The sequence below is a fragment of the Trachurus japonicus genome, chromosome 24 (assembly GCF_045865225.1).
Source record: "Trachurus japonicus isolate A0001 chromosome 24, Traja_1.0".
Classification (NCBI taxonomy): domain Eukaryota; kingdom Metazoa; phylum Chordata; class Actinopteri; order Carangiformes; family Carangidae; genus Trachurus; species Trachurus japonicus.
Genome location: NC_140930.1, coordinates 29,654,428 through 29,672,441, shown reverse-complemented (window position 1 = coordinate 29,672,441; position 18,014 = coordinate 29,654,428). Strand labels below are relative to the sequence as shown.

At 40.5% G+C, this 18,014-nt stretch overlaps 1 protein-coding gene across 1 annotated transcript; it reads right to left on the bottom strand.

Annotated features, from left to right (window-relative positions):
• Positions 1 to 221: 221 nt before the first annotated feature.
• Positions 222 to 16,606, bottom strand: cnstb (consortin, connexin sorting protein b). Its single transcript, XM_085770955.1, has 11 exons — positions 16,411 to 16,606; positions 13,069 to 13,624; positions 11,460 to 11,569; positions 9,212 to 9,242; positions 7,366 to 7,452; positions 7,137 to 7,245; positions 5,875 to 5,896; positions 5,716 to 5,773; positions 5,003 to 5,280; positions 935 to 1,079; positions 222 to 736 (listed from the first exon to the last, which is right to left on the bottom strand). Exons 2-11 carry the CDS (start codon positions 13,154 to 13,156, stop codon positions 528 to 530), a joined length of 1,137 nt encoding a protein of 378 aa, XP_085627081.1. The 5' UTR covers positions 13,157 to 13,624; positions 16,411 to 16,606; the 3' UTR covers positions 222 to 527.
• Between the last annotated feature and the right edge of the window lie 1,408 nt (positions 16,607 to 18,014).

Below are 18,014 nucleotides of genomic sequence, written 5' to 3'. Positions count from 1 at the left end.
CAGATTTACCCATACAACTGCTACAATTGTGAGGGAAACACTACTACATAGATAAGACTACTTATGTTAAAATATAAATATAGCAGAGAGTAGGAGCCCTCTCGTGTGTTTATCTGTAAGGTTCAGTTTGAAGATTAAACATCCACACAGACAGTAGTAAACAATTTTTTTTAAGCATTCATCCCACAACATGCACACATCATCACATGGTTTTCTTTGGAGGAGGAGAAATTTTTAGTGTTTTTTGTTGCTGTAAGCACCTATTTACTGATAGATAAATGATCATCCTTTTGATCAGATGCACAAGTCTTATTGACCTGCAGGATTTTGAGCTCTTCTGCTGAGACACGAGTCCCATCGCTGTAGAAGAAACCAAAGTTTTAAACACTCTGGATGGCAGCATCAGATGAATGTCTGTAGGTCCTGTGTCTGTGCAGTCTTGCTTGTGAACTGTTCAATCCTCACTCTCTTCATTTACAAAAAAGTGTCTGAGACTGCTCTTGTCTTAAAGGTGCAGGTGGACCTGTTTAAGTCCGGAGGGGCAGCAAGTGTCCGAGCCCTTCGAAGAACCTCCGTACGTTCATGACGTAGAAGTTGACGTTTTGAGTGAAGTCGGTGCAAATGGTGGAGTATGTGTCCACCAGGGTGCAGTAGAGAGCGGTCCCTCCTATGCTGATCACCACAGTAACCAGGCACAGCAGCAGGAGGATCAGGCAGGAGTCTCCACCCACCTCATCTGAGAAGTAAGGAATATGGCACACATTAAATATCCTTCTTTATAGCGTGGAAACATTTTGTAGAACATCTGTGACACAAAAACAAATCTAAAAATACTGTGCTTTCATACTTTTCAAACTTAAAATTAGTCCTGGAAATGTCAGAACAGGAGTTGTTGAGGATATAAATGATTTAAAACAAATACATTAAACTGTACCTTGCTCAATACCATCTTCTGGTTCACTGAAGCGAACTTTGCGTTTTGAGCTCTGTTTAGTGATGATGTCGCTGGGGGGAGGGAGTCCATCCAGTGATGCTCTCCTCCTCTTCAGGATGGAGACCAGGCCGTCAGGAGAGGAACTCTGAAGGAGCCAAAGGAGACAAATCATCAATATGTTTTCCTCTTGTTTACAGGATGGCTGCAACTTTCAGGGGTTTGGTATCCTTCTCCAGCATTTGAGGGGAGGACTGCTATCAAAATGATCCCAGCATCTATCGGTAAGAAATACTACAGCTTTGTTAAGTGTTCATACTAATGTCAGCAGTTCCATCAAGAACCTACACAATTACTGGTGGACAAATACTGTCTGGGTATCCAACCTGATATGAATGAGAGTTCAGATCACTGTCAAAAATATTGATGACACATCAGTGAGCCACACAGTTGCACTAAGTGACATGTTGCTACATAAACATGGTCACTGTAACATTTTGACTCAATCCTACACATTATCCTACAGCCATAAATACTCACTTGATACAACTTGAAATATGTATAATCCACTACTGAGTGGTATAAACTAAAAATTACCAAAACCCTTTTAAAAAAAAAGACAAAACCATGTTAGCATATATGTGGTCTGTACAGTAAGGGATCAAAGTACGCATTATGAAGACACTAAACCTTGTGGCAATAAAATATTGGTGCCCTTTGGTAAATTCCCTTAAAGTCAGTGTCAATGAAGAGACAGTCCCATCAATGAGGGTTGATCAAACAGCAATAAAACTACTTTTATAGGATAAAATACTGTTCTTTAACTGTAGTTATAAAAGGATGGGAGTCTCCTTTAAGAAGAAGAACATAAACTAGAAGGTTTAAGCGGTGCAACGCAACCATGTGATATTCTCAATTCAGTTCCAGCCAAAAGGCCTTGTAGTGTGTCATCCTCCTTTCTGTCTTTGTGTTTCATGTTTCTGTGCTGACAGACACACTATCAAATAAAGACCAAATGCCAGAAAACGCTCATAAAAAGAGCCTTCGGATAAGAAGAGAAAGTACTATTATATAAGATTATCTTGTTTTCAATGGGGACAGAGAAGATAATACAAGAAATACATCATAAAACATAATCAGTGGTGTGCAGTGAGCAGGCTCTGTGAGCAGATTAATGTGAGACCTCCTGTATGTTTTCTGGTATTAGTCAACAGAAGACCAGCAGCCTTGTAGATGAACTGGAGCTGAGCCATAGAAACTTGGCTGTGGCAAGTAAACACAGATCTGCAGAGGCACAGGTGTAACAACACAGGAGCATAAATGATCCTCTCTGTTTTAGGGAGGCAAAGCAGGCTCGACTTTGGCAAAGCGTTCCTGCTGGAAAGCAGCATTGGATAAGCTCAGTGGCCAGGGTGCAGGGAGGAATTTCTTTGATTGTAAATATTGGTATTTGTTGCAAAAAGAGTTTCTGACTGATGTTTGGCACACACAGTCAACACCAGATGCACAGTCAGCACAGGTCAGTCAGCCAGAAATTGCTAGTAAATCTTAAAGAACCTTCCAACCTAATGAAATCCTTTTGACCTGGTTCTAATCTCCACACCGACCACAGACACAATAACACACAGTATGGTCATATGTTGACAAGAGAAATGGAGTCATCTCTCAAGCTGTCAGCTGCATCTGCTGCAGTAATTTATAGGTCAATTATTCAGTGAGGTCAGTGGGTCAACACCACACTGGATCTGTACGAGGTACATTAGTATATCATGTTTTACTGGCTGGGTCACATTCTGGGGCACTAGTACAGTATCATTCAGTGTTTGTGGTTTTAAAATTGGTTGTGAGGACATTAGACATGTGCTCCTTCACAGATAATGTAGGACTGTAAGTGTGACAACCAAGGCAGGTTCAATGTAAAATAATTTTGAATCTGAAATATTCTGTCAATATGAAATAATGTGAAATATTCAGTGAATTCAATGTTGACTTGAAATAGCTCAAATATCAGTAGTATTCAAGGGGGTTTCAGTTCTTTATTACAGTAGTTTTGTTAATTAGATTGTTCATGAAATAAATGTGATACATCGTTGACATAATTTGTTAAATTTGGCTCTAATGAAATTTCAAAAGTGTAGATTCAGTTAATTCATATTTTAAGCAGAAAATAATGAACTCAAAATAATAATCAGATCAATACATGTCAAAGACTCTACAGCTGGCTACTCTGCGAGGCAGTGCTGAGGCAAAGCAGTGCTTCAAGCTAGACATTAACTTTCATATGCATTCATATTTACTAATTAGCACTTCGTATAGCTAAGAGTCAGTTTTGCAAGTAAAGAAGGTACTGGGCAAACAAAATGACCTGGTGAGAGGTTCCTGGGGGGAGCGAGGGGGGGGGGGGCATGAATTCATGTAGGAAACTTCACAATGATGTCATTAAATTAGAGACAATACATTTTACTAGAAACCACTGGTCCAAAGTTGTGGACCAACACTGTAATCTAATATGATGCCACATTTACAGTGAGCTAGAAAATCCAAATTGGATCAACAATAAACATCAGTTAATCCTAAAGTCATCATTTCCAGACAAGGTGTTATGAGTTAGTTATGTGGATTACTATAAGCATGGTGGCGATGAGTCTCAGCAGATGCGACTGGAAAGAACGACAGCAAACAGAGCTGAGCTAAGAGAAACATTCAAAGCCACAAAGCATCATAAATAATGACTCATTTGCAACAGAAGAATATGTCTTTCACATATTTCTAATGGCGTATTGTGCTCTCAGAGCTCATCCCAGGGCCCGTGAAAGGACACAGTATGGCCTTTTTACATATCGCATTTGCAACAAAGTGATCTATTATACAGCCTTTAAACTGATGCTGCTGCCTGCTGCTCAGTGTCCAGCAGGTCTCTGCTTTGGTCGGCTGAGGACTGAATGAACTCTACATGTTTCTGTTCATTCATATCTGTTTGCTGCTGTTCATTTCTGTCAGTGGAGCCTCCAGATATGTATAGGATTTATTGTCCATGCCCATGTTCATTTATCAATACAACTACATGCAAGCTACTCCACAAGTTTTAATATTTAATGTAAACTATCCCTTCCGTTTGTCATGAAATAATAGTGAGTTTTCACCGCCCCTGGCCAACTGGGAGTCACCAGTAGTTAATTTCAGCTCTGTTCATAAATATTTAATTCTTAAAATGGGTTGTGTAATTGTTAATTTGCTTGGTTTGGGATCTGAAACTATTGTAGTGTGGCTAAAGAAGAGAAAGTGGCAAATGCAATCTTGCTTTTAGAAAACCTGCAAAAAACCTCATGAAATATGACACAATCAAAGACCCCCACCCATGCCCCACCCAGCTGAACCTCGACTGGATTACATAATAGCCAGGATTCTAACCCAATCAATATGAGGCCCTCAGCTTGTTCTGCTTATTTGGAAAGGCTCTGATTTCATCTGCACTTTGAGGAAGAACCAGGCCCCTCCAGCTCAGTGTTTGAGCCAGGACATGATGTTTTGGCCCGGGCTCTCACTCAGTAATGTAGCACATTTGGCAGAGTAGACATCCCAAGTGTGAGGCCACACCAGCAAGCATGGGTGGAGGTTTTTAGACTTAGAGAAGTTGGCGATGATCTCACTACACAGAGATCTTCAGTGGGAGGATCCCAGCAAAGACAAAGAGTTTGGACCAGGATGTGGAACTTAGACCACTGCAATCTTACAGGGAGAAAGTAAAAAGACATAAAAACAGAGGAAGGAAGAAAGGACGGATGCCTGCAGACTGATTGATGGAAGGGAGGAGGGAGGAAAGAAGGCAGGAAGGAAAGAGGAAAAAATCAAGAAATACAGGGATACAAAGCAGGGAACAAAACTTCCATCTCTCTTTTCATTACAACAGCTCTCATCAATCATGTTCACGCTACATTTTCTCCCGATATAATATGTTTCTGCAGTCCCCAAACTGTTCATCTGTTTCATCCTTCCAAAATGCAAACTGTTTAGAAATAAAGATTAAACAGACAAGGACGCAGTAGAGGAGCAGAGAAAGTAGATACCTACCCCCTCTTTGTGGGACAGTTTGGCCAGGTCCTTGTCTGAAGCCTGGGGTACTCCTGTTGGCCACTCCACCTTCACCTCCTCCTCCTCTGGTGTTTCCTCACATTGCTCTTCCTCCTCCTCATCGACCTCCTGTCCTTCCTCATATGTCTCTTCCTCTTCCTCTCCATCTTCTTCCCCAGCTTCCTCCTGACAGCCGGTGTCTGGTGGAGATAGCCTTGATTCTGAGTTCACGCTTTTCTCTTCCTCTCCATCCTCTTGTAATGTTTCTGGATTGCTGACTAGAAACACAGGACATGGCATACACTATAAGTTCTCTGTACTGTGTCACTTTTCTACTGTTTAAGTGAAGAATTAAGTGACAAGTGCTATTCTATTCTCATTTGTTTTCATAGCCATTAAAAATCTGCTAAAAAAATACATGAGATCAAATGGTTTCATCAACTTTGAGTCAAATGTTTTGTTCAGTATTTCAATTAACGACTAATACCTGTAAAACCAATGCCCCTGATGACCCAGCAGTCTGCACTTTGTCTTTACCTGCTAATTGGTAAATGTTACCATGCTAATACACCAAAGTAGTACAGTGAACAATGTAAATGATGCACCTGCTAAGCATTAGGATGTAGCTGTTTTTGTGGTAGCAATTAGCACAAAGCACAGCCTCATAGATCTGCTAACATGGCAATAGGATGAAGACAATAATGCATGTTTACCTTTATCATGACAGGGTTGTAGTGTCTGAATATCTTTCAGCATTGTAGTCAGAGTGCTCTGTTGAGTCAAACATAGTGAACAGTAATTCATCATTTAGAAAAAGTCTGCGATTGATTGATGACCAATGTGGAAAGAGCAGGTTTTCCATTCTGTCTTACCTGCTGCACACTGATGGACGGTCTAGGTGATACCAGAGAGAGATAAAGACGAAGACAGGTCAATACAGAGCAGGAGCAGAGGGACCACACGAGAAAGAGAAAGCAGACAGGTGGTGGGAGGTCAGACGGGGTTAATGGTGTGATACTTAAAAGTTCCTTCTCTAAACTCTGCAAAAACAGCTCTGCAATGATTAATACTTTGTTTGGTGTGGTTTTCTCACATCAAGTGAAAAAGTTTGTTACTTGTTACTTGTGATTCCCAATGGCTGACAGTGTTAGTGTTTGTTGTGATGCAAACTGTTTGTCTATACTGACAAGACTCTGGGTTTCTGTAGTCCGCCTTCTTTCCCTGCAAGTTGACAGGATTGCTTCATTAGGTTTGTGACATATGAAATCATAACTGCCTCAGTCCGACTGTGCTTGGTTCAATATATTCAGCAACAACAGTGGCTGTGTTTGTTTCGCTCATATGGATGTTGTTAACACGGTTCAAAACTTGATTTTCATTGAAGAGGGTCTTCAACATACCAAAAAGCTAAAATACTCTTGTAGCTTTCCATTGAACAGTGGTATCTGTTATCCAGCCAAGTCAAATCCACCTGCATGGAATGACTGTGGGCTAAAATCACATACCAGGAGAGTCACAGCATAGGAGGGACACGCAGTTCCCGGCATCCAGACCTGAGGTATTTGTTTGTGTCTGAAGGAAATCACTATCCTTGCGGAAATCTTTTCCACCCTGTCAGAAATATTGATGTTTCCCAATTGTTCCCATGTGTGTCTGCATTTTTAGTGTATCTTCATGCATTATCAATGTGATGGCTTGGTCTACAGCCCCTCAGTGTGTCATGGAAGATAAAGATACATGTTGATTACAGTATGGCAAAATGGATGCTTAAAGTTTTATAGCCGGAAGTGATAATAATGAGGTAATGAGAGGAAATGCAAACGGCATGAGAGGAATGTAGTTGAGATACCGAGAGGTGACTGAGCTCCTGCCATCTGAACAGGAGCAGAGGCATGAGAACCCTTCACATGAAAGACTGACTTTGCTAAACATGTTTTATGCCAAAGAAGCGTGAAAGTCTGGAGCGTCTGCTGTCTCCAACCACACCCTGAGGAAGAATAGTTGAGGCAGATCACAAGATAAAAAGGCTGTCAATGAATTCAGGCTTCCTCCCACATACCTGCGTGCTTTATTAAAATAGAACAGGTTCATCAGACCACAGAGGCAAAGGTTATGTGTAGGTGTTATGAAATACCTGGGGTGTGTCCTACAGATTTGGCTCAGGGTCTCGATGTGTTTCTGACTGATTGGGTCCGTCTCAGCAGGAAGACTGCTCTCAGTGTTCTTCTCTTTCCATTGGCTCTCTGGGAACACATGTAGGGTACAGGGGCATGCAAAATACATTTATCCACACTCTATATACCTCAGGATAGCACCAAACTGTAGTTCTTTGATCAGTGCAGAGGGACAGATGCATGCAGTACCCCAGTTCTCCTGCAGAGCAGCAAGGTTGGAGAGCAGACGTTCATGGTAGAGCTTCTCCAGCTGCAGGAACTGAATGGCCCACTGGTCTGGTAGCAGCACAAGTTAAAGTAACCAACTGAGATTTTCAATCTTTGATTAAAAGATGACACAGGGATAGAAGATCTACTGACATTACAAACAGTTAAATATGCTAGATGTATAACTCAATGACACTGCAAAACATGTACACAGATACAGATACATGAACTGAAATTAAATAATGCATGTGATAAAGTGGAGCACATCAGATGATAGACAGGTTAGAACGATGATCTTGTGACCAAAAGGTCAACAAAAGAGTGAAACAGCTGATGTATTTCAGATCAATCTGGATTAGAGGATCAGCTGATCATGTCAAAAAAACAAATATGTACCTCTCATCAGACAGAGATAGAGGAAACCACCCAGTCACCAAAACAAGTTTGAAAGCAGTTAAAGTCAGTTTGAGATGTTGTTACTGAAGTGAACTACTTGAGAATACAGATGAAGCTATCTTAACAAGAATGGTCTGACTAATCAGAAAAAAAAAAGAAATATTTCAGGCAAGAGTAACTGAGACCTGAAGAAATACAATATTTTTGTTCAAGAAAATATTTTAAAAACATCACTTGGAATCTGACCCATTCATGCACAGCTAACATTAAAATACATTTTGCTGTGTGAAGAATCTGAAGGAGGAATTAGACTTTGTGCTTTGTGACTGTGTGTCTCAGTCATCCAGTCACAGGAAATATGGTCACAATGTCCCCCTCTGTCCCTGAGTGTTGGATAATGTCCACAACATTATGATGTCACAGTGGAGTTCACCTTTGACCATTTAGGAAGATATTTGTGTTAATTACTGTTATTTACATATGAACTGTGGCCTAAAAATGTGATTTTTTTGGTCTCAGTGACCTTTGGCTAATAAATACTAATTAGTTCGTCCTTGAGTCCAAGAGGACATTTGGACCAAATCTGAAGAAATTCCCTCAAAAGGTTCCTAAGATATGATGTTGATGAGGGGACTGATAGTTGAGTCCAGATCAAAGATTCGGGTTTGATCTGAAGCTTTCTGAACCCACACAATCATTTTAATCATAAAATGAATCAGCTGTACTGAGAGAAATGACTGAGACTAAACAAATGTTCTGCTGATATCAGGGCTGTGAAACACTGTTGCATAAGTGGGGATGTGAATAAAAATGTATCCCATCCGCCTTCACAGTCTCAGGTTGTGTCTCAGAAACCTCCTTCTACATACATTAAGCATTCTCCTTCTCCCTCTCTGCACTCACACAGAAACACAACATCCTCTTCGCATTTAGACAGGCCGACAGCTGTTGCCAAGCCAACAGCGCAAACAGAACCAGAGGAAACTACTGCTGCTGCAGACCCTCGGGGCTCTGAGCCAAAGTATGGGGAACACCCAGTGACTGAGGGACACATGGGCAGAGAGACAAATAAACTAACAGAAAAATATCATTAACAGAAGCTTTTGGTCCGCTGATGTTGTTGATATTTCATTTGAATAATTAATTTGGGGTTACATTTTAATGCTACTATTCCATCACTAAATATTTGCACCTCTGGGTTAAATTGAAAGCGTTAATATATGATACTGGAGGTTAGCCCCTGTTCATCCAACACTGATGGAAACAATTTCTTCATAGAGCAGAGATTAGAAAACACAATTTTAATGTCTTTTTCATTATCACGAGTGCCACTCTGCCTCAGTCACAACACAGCTGGAAAATACTAGTGATTGGTAAATGTAGGAGTACCTAGAAACAGAGAAATGAGGTCACAGTGTGCTTGAAAGGATACAGTCCTCTTTGAGTGAGTAGGCCTCCGCAATCTGTAAAATAAAATAAAAAGTAATTGATTACAAACAGGAGGTGCAGCTGGTTCACACTTAAGTGCAGTATACAGTATCTGTAGCTTGAAATAACTCAAAAAACAAATCATGTGACAGTGTGGAACACCACCATTAAACCCGTGAAGAGTCAACACACATTAAACCGCACTGCTGAGTCTGTTGCTGTCAAACACTAATTAGGCTGTTCAACCAAATGTACAAGCTTTTGTTTGAAATTTACCAAATTCCTTCAAAGATGAGGGTCACATGACAGCATCATACCAAGAGGCAGAGGCATGTAGACAACCTGTGAGACATGAAGTCACATGCTACGACTTATGGTCTGGATTAACATGTCTCTGTGGGCTTTTTCCCATCCAGATACTTTGTACCTTCCACTGTATGATTTAGTAAATCTAGACATGCTGGACTTTGTCCACCCTCACACACATTTCTATGATTATTGATTAATCTGCTGACTGATCATATGTCTCAAAGAGTGAACAAAATCCATTATAATTTACCCCAGAAGGACACGCCTCAATTATATTCAATTAGATTAGCTTGTTTTATCCAGGATATTAAATAATCTATCGTATATGCATCAATATCTGAAAAAAAATCCATAAATTCATCCATTATCTATAGCCCCTATTCTTTAGGGTCAAGTGGGAGACCAATGGAGCCAATCACAGCCAAGCAACATCCTCCAAAACTGAAACATAAAGCCGACACAGAGGAACTTAAGTACTGTAGTTCGTAAAATCTCCACTTGAATCTGGCTCCAAAAATGACTCAGTCTCCATGAACTCATGTTCAAATGTCCAACTTTAGAGCAGACTTTAACATGTTTACAGGCTGGTAGAGTCTTGGTCTCTGGAGCTAATTTCCTACTTCATGACATCTATACAGAGGGTGAAATTTTACATAACACTCATTTAAATTTGATCAAGGCTTAAAGTTCTGCATAATTGAACCACTTGAGCCCTGCGTTTGTGCTCCATTAGCTCATTGAGCGATCCATCAATGTTAGTAGGAACCTGCTTCTTGCACGCAAATACCAAATCCCTGGTGATTCACTGCTCTTCTTGTATTCTTTTACTTAAACTATGTTTGCACTTGCACATGTACCCTGCATTTATCTTAATCTTCATTCGCCACAAGCTGAACCTCCCACCAGGTGCAGATGTGCAAACTTACACTGAAGCCCAAAATGGAGTATTTTTCAGCCTCTGTAGACACTCGTGTGCTGCTTTGATTAATTATTTTGTCTTCAATTTAGACAAATGAATTCAGTCCATGAAATATTCAGTACACCACAATAGCAGCTATGACCAAATATGGATCCTCATGTCAAATAGACACTGAGCATGTTCCTGGACCTCCATGTGGAGCACATAGTTAACTAGACCATCACTTGCATCAACAATATTTGTTATAATGTTTTTGTCAGAAATGATAACCTTGATCACGCCATATAACTGTTTTAGTCCAATGAGTCTGATCCTGATTACACTGCAGTGCCTCTACTTTCCTTTTCTTAGCATTTGAGCCAAAACAGCTTCGCCTTTGTTCCGTTATTGTTGAAGCTGGCAGCAATGCAAACTAAACTACAAGCTGAGACAAATTAATCATATTGTATGAGTGCTGTTGCCAACAAAGTATCGCACAAGCAAACATGAAACTACTGGTCTCATACTGTGTTCCTTTTCTAAACAAACTATATTTATCACACCTCTAATTAGCATGTCTGCTTAAATGCTGTAATTGTGATCTGAAACAACAGGGAATGAACAAAGGAACAGGGGGTTGCAAGTTCAAATCCCTGCACCTGCAGAGTGGAACTGCATGAACGCTCTCCCCCGCCTCACTAACCACTGCTGACGTGTCCTCTCAGAAATGCATCTTACCTGACCTTTTTTAATTCTGATATGAAATATGTTTGTAGATTTGTGTTGTGTTTGCTTTTTTGATTCATTAGAGAAAAAACAACTCAGGGAGTTCATGTTTTAGTCTCAGCTAACACAGAAAACAGAGGCTCTGGAATCAGGTCACACAGGAGGAGACAATACTCACATACTGCCATGTAAGATGCATACACCCTCACACAAAGCCTCTGTGTCTGTCTAAATAAAGACACATATTCTCTCTGGATTGGTGGGGGGGGGGGGGGGCGCACACACACACACACACACACACACACACACACACACACACCTGGTGCAGAGAGTGTGGCAGCAGAGTGTAGTCACTGTTTTCTCCAAGGGACTGCAGGGAGGCCAGCAGCTCCGGGCTGAAACCCAGCGTTCCATCTCCAGAGACACTTCCTAGAAACATACAGCACAAACAAACACTGTGAAACACACCTAATGTCTCTCATGTTTCAGTTAGTCTTTGTTCACCTTAACATACTGAATTTTCTTTTACCACCAGGTGTATATATAGTTTAAATACATACATGTATATATGTGAGACTATCTCTTGGCTAGACACAGTTAATTCCTGGAATCTTGTCAAATACAGTAGGATAAAGCTTGGCTCGCTGTTTCCCATAATATCCAGACTCTACACTAAGCTAAGCTAACTGGCTACTGGCGGTGGCTTTATATTGATGTTTGATTGATGATTGACTGATGTTTATAGCTTTGGATTATATATATATATATATATATATATACATACATACATACATACATACACAGATTTTATATATATATAAAATCCGGCTGTACATCCACTTTGTCAAGTCTGGGGCCACCACATATTTATAATCCAAAGCCTGTATTATAAACATTAATCAATCATCAATCAAACATCAATATGAAGCCACCGCCAGTAGCCAGTTAGCTTAGCTTAGTGTAGAGACTGGATATTATGGGAAACAGCGAGTCAAGCTTTATCCTACTGTATTTGACAAGATTCCAGGAATTAACTGCGTCTAGCCAAGAGATAGTCTCACAGAACCTCCTGGAAATCCACAACATATGGTTGTTTGGTGATTTCGTGAGTGTGTGCGTCTGTGTGTGCATGTGTGTAGCTTGTACTGTAATACAATCTCTCTTTTGCCATCTTTGTTTGTGATTCAATCTATCATAGTGAGGACATTTCTGCCCATTCTCTGTTCTTTAAAGGCAAGACGATACCTTATGTCAGTGAGAGTCTTAATGAGTCACAAGTACAGATAACTGTAAGACAGAGTGTGTGTGTGTGTGTGTGTGTGTGTGTGTGTAAGTCTCTGGAGGGGTGGTAGATGATAAGGCTGACTGACAAACGGGCTGTTACCTCAGCAGGTTGCCATCAGTCACAGACAGTCAGCCCCTCGCCTGCAGCCATCAGTGTGACAATTAGTCACTATTAGCTGGGGTTGTATAGTGCAACTCTTACGTAACGTAGCTTATCAGCTCCAGCTGTATAGCACTTCACAAGCATCCTAGAGTACTGGCGGGGGCTTCCTTACAGCTTAGTATCATCCTGATCATCTTAAGCTCTGTTTTTTCCGGCGCACTCTTTAGGAAGCTGCGGTCCACAGATGGATGATAAGCTTTGAGTTGTTCTGTAACGCTTTTCAATCACTTCTCTGCAGGATAATGTGTGTTGTCTCTATACTGTACTAAGAGATTAATGAAGTCAGCCTGTGGTTGTTTAAAGATGACAAACTATCTGTGAGACATTTTACTGAATGAGCTGTAATGAATATACATTTCATAGGCATAGCTGACACTGCAAAAAAGTTCATCTCCCTAAAGTGCACAAACAGAAAAAGTACACAGTAGTTGTATATTGGGGAGAGAGAAAAACACAAAAGATGGAGTAAGTGGTATTTTACCTGTGGCATCATTAGTGAACACCCCCTCTTCTTTCTGTGTGAGCCCCGTGTCGGGAGCCTTGGGCAGGCTGGCGTTCTTATTACCCATCACCTCTGTCACCTCCACAAATTTCTGGTCCAAGTCAATGTTCCTCAGACGCTTCTCTGAGACCCTGCAGTGGGCCGTGGCTGCTCTCTTTTTTTGCTCTCTTACTACAAAAACATCAAAAGTCCCCGTCCTTTATCAAATTACTTCCTTAGAGTGAGATAAGCAAATTACTTGGGAAAGTTTGTGTTGTCCTGAGTTCCCGGAGAGGTTGCAAGGGCTCCTCAAGCACTGGAGAATGAGTTCTCAGCAGGTCTGGTTTGTGATCACTCTTGACGGAGCATGTGATTTAACCTTCCATCGCCTCCCCTGGGTGGCCAAGAACAGAGGGATTGGAAAAGGCTGGGTTGTGGAGGATGGAGTTCCTGGTTCTTGGTGACTTTCTGCAGTCCTCACTGGGGTTTATTGTGCCTTTCTCTTCTCTCCTACACACAGAATTCAGTCTACTTCTTCTCCTTGTCCCCCCACGAGCTGTCAGAAAAATTAGGTAGATTTTAAAAAGAGAACATAATGTATGCCCCATGCCTGCAGGACACACAAACAGAGGGAGAAGAGATAGCTGAATGCAAAGAGAAGCAGCACTGGTGGCAAAAAAGGCAGTTATGTCACTGACTGAAAGGGCTGTCTTTATATCTAAACCAGGACTGTCTATTGAGGCATGTCAGAGTGCTCCACTCTGAATGACTCCTTGGTTGAAATAACTCCATCATAGACAGTGCACTACAATGATCAGCATTCAGTTTGCCAGAGAGATGACAGAATAGACAGTGGTAACAGATTATACATTATATGGTTTTGAACAACATTTTAGTCCATTCATTAATCTAATACACCATGGATTTGTAAACGAGAAAGGTGCTTTTCATAAACCCCCATTGTAACCAACAAGGTTGAGAGTCTACAGCCATGTTAGCATCTCTGTAAGCCTGTGCATTGGTGCTTTTAGTGAAATGCTAACATCAACGTGCTAACACAACATCAGTAGCCGGGTTTCCATTGGAATAGGTGATTTTCTTAGGAAAGTCAAGAAAACAAAACTGTAAAGCGCGTCTCCATCCACTGATTTATGTTTTACCAATAAACTGGTTGTTTTTTCGCTATTTTCTGACATTTTATTGACTAGGGGTTGATTAAAAATACATTTGACAGACTAATTTATAACTCAGCACTGTGTGATGCATAAAGAAACAGTCGTCCTCAAGACTGCTGATCATGTACCACGCTTTGTATGAAGCAGAGTGGTAAATATATGAAGGCATACGTCTCTGTTTACAGACCTTTGGCTGATGTTTCTATCCAGATTAACAAAGCATGTCAAACACAGGGTTTAGTGACTTACCTCAGGCCATTTCACAGAAGGTTCACAAGAGTTTACCTGTAGCCACTGACAAAGGGCTGACATTATCATATTATCAGGAGGACTGACCTTTTACAGGGCAGTCACTAACTTCTAACCAGTCCTGTCACTCTTATTATTATTCAGAGATGTCAAATACAGTCAAGGCTTTGCCTTTGTGTAGGCCTATTTTGCCTTTTGTGTTCATGTATCGTTTACAGAAGTTCTTAAATAGTGGCTACAGAGAGGTACAGGAAGGAACACACCTTGTCCATCTATCTATCTGTTCCCCAGATCGGAGATGTGAGCAGTATTGGTATGATTTTATACACAAGCTCCCATAAAGCCTATAGCGATGCTGTAGCTAGATAAATGCAGCATATTTCTGCATCATGAAACTTACATTTTCAGCCTGAGCGGTTTGAGGCCATGAAAGCTGTGTGATGTTCACACAGCATGTTAGCAGTCATGTGACCACTCTGAAGTCTACAACATGGGATGTGACACAAAGTACAAACGCTGGGAGCAGACTGACTCATAAGGAGGTGTAGCATAACGTTAAGAGAGATGCAGGGGAGGCTGAGGATGAAGATTTGTGTCGATTGCTCTGAAACACATTATGACAGTTATGGCTTGACACTGACAAACGTAACTGACAGCAGTCATACAGCAATGATATTTCTTATTCTGTTTAATTCAAACTACATGAACTTTAAGCAGCCATAGATTTTAGTAGTAACAGATAGACACATGGGGAAATATGCTGATTTGCTTTCTGAGAGTAAATCGTAAATATGCAGCTAGGGTCAGCATGTGGTTCTGTTAGCTTAGCATAAAGACCAGACAAAAACAAATAAAGATACATGTTAAACCATGTGTTTATCAGGGAGTGTTACAGATGCTTTTTGGTATATTTTTAATTTTTGGCTCTGTAATGCTAAGCTAAGGCGATTAGCGATTCTTAATAATGACATGAATTACACTCTTAACTCTGTAATCTCATGACAATACCTGACTGAAATATAAAATCAGATACTGGTTCACGATGACAAAACAAGTTGTCCTTAGGGTATGTATTATTATTTTATTTTATTTTTTTATGGTGGGCAGCAATGTATCACTGTGACTTCCATAAAGTAGAGAGATGAAAAATGCAAAACAATAGCCTGTTGTTTAAATCTATTTGCACATCTATTCCCCATCAACTGTGCTCCTCCAACACATGTCAATCATTAAGGCTGTGCAGCTCACTGAACTGAGCTTGGCAACAACTCTGTCACTGTTTCTGTTCCACAACACCCATCATTAAAATGTATTCACACCCAGTCCACGACTTGTAATGTGAACTGCTGTAAACAGACAGACAGCGCCATTGTCTCTATTGTTGACTGTCAAGTGCTTTCAATTTATTCTCTATCCTTTCTCTCTCTCTCTCTCTCTCTTTTTTTTTGCATGGCACAAGTGGGTGGTGAGTGTGCGTGAGTGTGCACGTGTCCCTGCGTTAGGCTGCTGCCAACATGTGCACCCAGGGCGCGTGCTGTTGACGCGTTCGTGCTCACCGACTCCTCGCGCTCAATTAAAACGTCCCTTGTTTTCTGACTTGATTGATTTTCCACGCGTTTTGGAAAGATGTTGACTTAAAGAACCCCCCAGCATACACAGTGTGAAGTACAGCCTGTCGAGTTTACTGCGTTTCATCTCCGTTAATATTGTCATATTACATCTTGTGCTTCCTATATGTTTCGATGTGACATGGTTCTTAAACTGGGCGATTTAATTAATTCTGCTGAGAAACCAACAGCCGACCTCATCTAAGTTAATGTCACGAATAAAATCGGAACACAACACAGAGAGGAGAGATAGGTGGATGGATGGACCGATAGATGGATAGATGGATAGATGGATAGATGGATGAACTCACCGCTGGATGATGTTTCTCTTCGGAACATGAACGCCTCGCAGTGTTGTGTCAGTGTTGTGTCAGTGTTGTCCTGCGTGGGTCCACAGCAGCAGCAGCCTCCTCACAGCCCTGTCTCTGTCATCTGGACGTCTCTCACGGTCTCTCATGCTTCTTGTTTACGCTCCGATCCGGGGATTTTTCTCACCTTCCCCTCATTGCAGGATGTGTATTCCTACATAGGGGATTATTTATTATTTTTTTAAACCCAGTACGCGGCCGACGCTGCCATCTCCTGGCAGATGTGCTGCACTGGCTGCTGGCTGTGTGACAGCGGTTATGTAACAGCAGATGAGGCGGTCATATGATGGGGTGTTAAGCTGATCAACGGTGCAGCGGATTACAAGGGAAAAGAGAAAAATGTACATCGTCGTTGCATCCTATTGTTACTGTTACATAAACGGAATAGAAGACGCATTTAAATCCATTGCATTCATCACACATCGAGCAATGATGTGTGCCATCATTATAAGATGACTGTGACAGCTGAATAGTGTTGCAAACTCTTCACTGTCACCATGCACTCAGTTTTAGCATCAAACAGTGTTGGACATCAAAGAGCAGCATACCTTTCATGTTGCCTGTGCAACTCTGTAACACACAGCACCTCCAGGAATGAAGTCTTTAACAAGAGGCATAGATCCCTTGATTAGTTGAAACCACCATTATGTATAAATAATGTATCAGTATGGAATTTAACTGATAATGTAATAATATAAATAGCTTCTGTGAATCCCTTATATAATTTTTTCGTTAATCTTTTTTTTTTTGTCTAATTTAATTGTCTATTTATTTGCCCCAATGAGACATAAAATTGTTCATTACAACAAGTAATGTACAATTTCATTTGTCATTGTAAAGCATGTTGAGCTTCATCTGGTGTATTGCTCTATACATAAAAATGATTATTACTATTATTATTACTAATAGCCTAGTAGTGGTAGTAGTAGTATTAGTAGTAGTAGCCGTAGTAATAGTAGTGGTACTGTAGTAGTAATCTGTGTCATATATTTTTATATGCAGCATTTTAGATGAACCAGAATAATGCCCTAAATTAATTAATAACGTGTCAATAAGCTTGTAGAGTAATCATTTCTGTTAAAAATAAATAAATAGATGCAGGGTAACACATCAAATTATTGAATTACTGAACCAGTTTCAAATTACATCATCTTCTCTATTGAATTATGGAATTTGAATCGACTGTTAACACAGTATTAATTAAGCATCAAGATTAGAGACAACGGTACTTGCAGGGTCAAAAATAGCACAGCCTTTATTCTCCTGCTTTTCTTAAAATGCAAAAATGAATAGGACAGCAATTTACTTGTGTAAACATCATTAGTGATTCTCTTATTTCAAAACAACATTTCAATGTTTGAACTGGCTGAGGCTGGATTTGTGTCTCCAGAAGATGATATATCTCCAGACAGGGATAAATGACTGTCTGTTCTTCAGTTTTAAACTACACTCACATGCATTATTCAAGTTTAAATGATGCATGGACGATGTGTATCCTTATTCAGAAGTCTTTTTCTAAATCTGAGCACACAAACAGTCTTGTTTGA

Excerpts from the sequence above, each read along its gene's own strand:
- cnstb (XM_085770955.1), bottom strand. The coding sequence starts at position 13,156 with ATGGGTAATAAGAACGCCAGCCTGCCCAAGGCTCCCGACACGGGGCTC. Across the intron at positions 5,281-5,715 it reads ACAACCCTGTCATGATAAAG|TCAGCAATCCAGAAACATTA; the intron begins GTAAACATGCAT and ends CTGTGTTTCTAG. Across the intron at positions 1,080-5,002 it reads AACTGTCCCACAAAGAGGGG|AGTTCCTCTCCTGACGGCCT; the intron begins GTAGGTATCTAC and ends TGGCTCCTTCAG.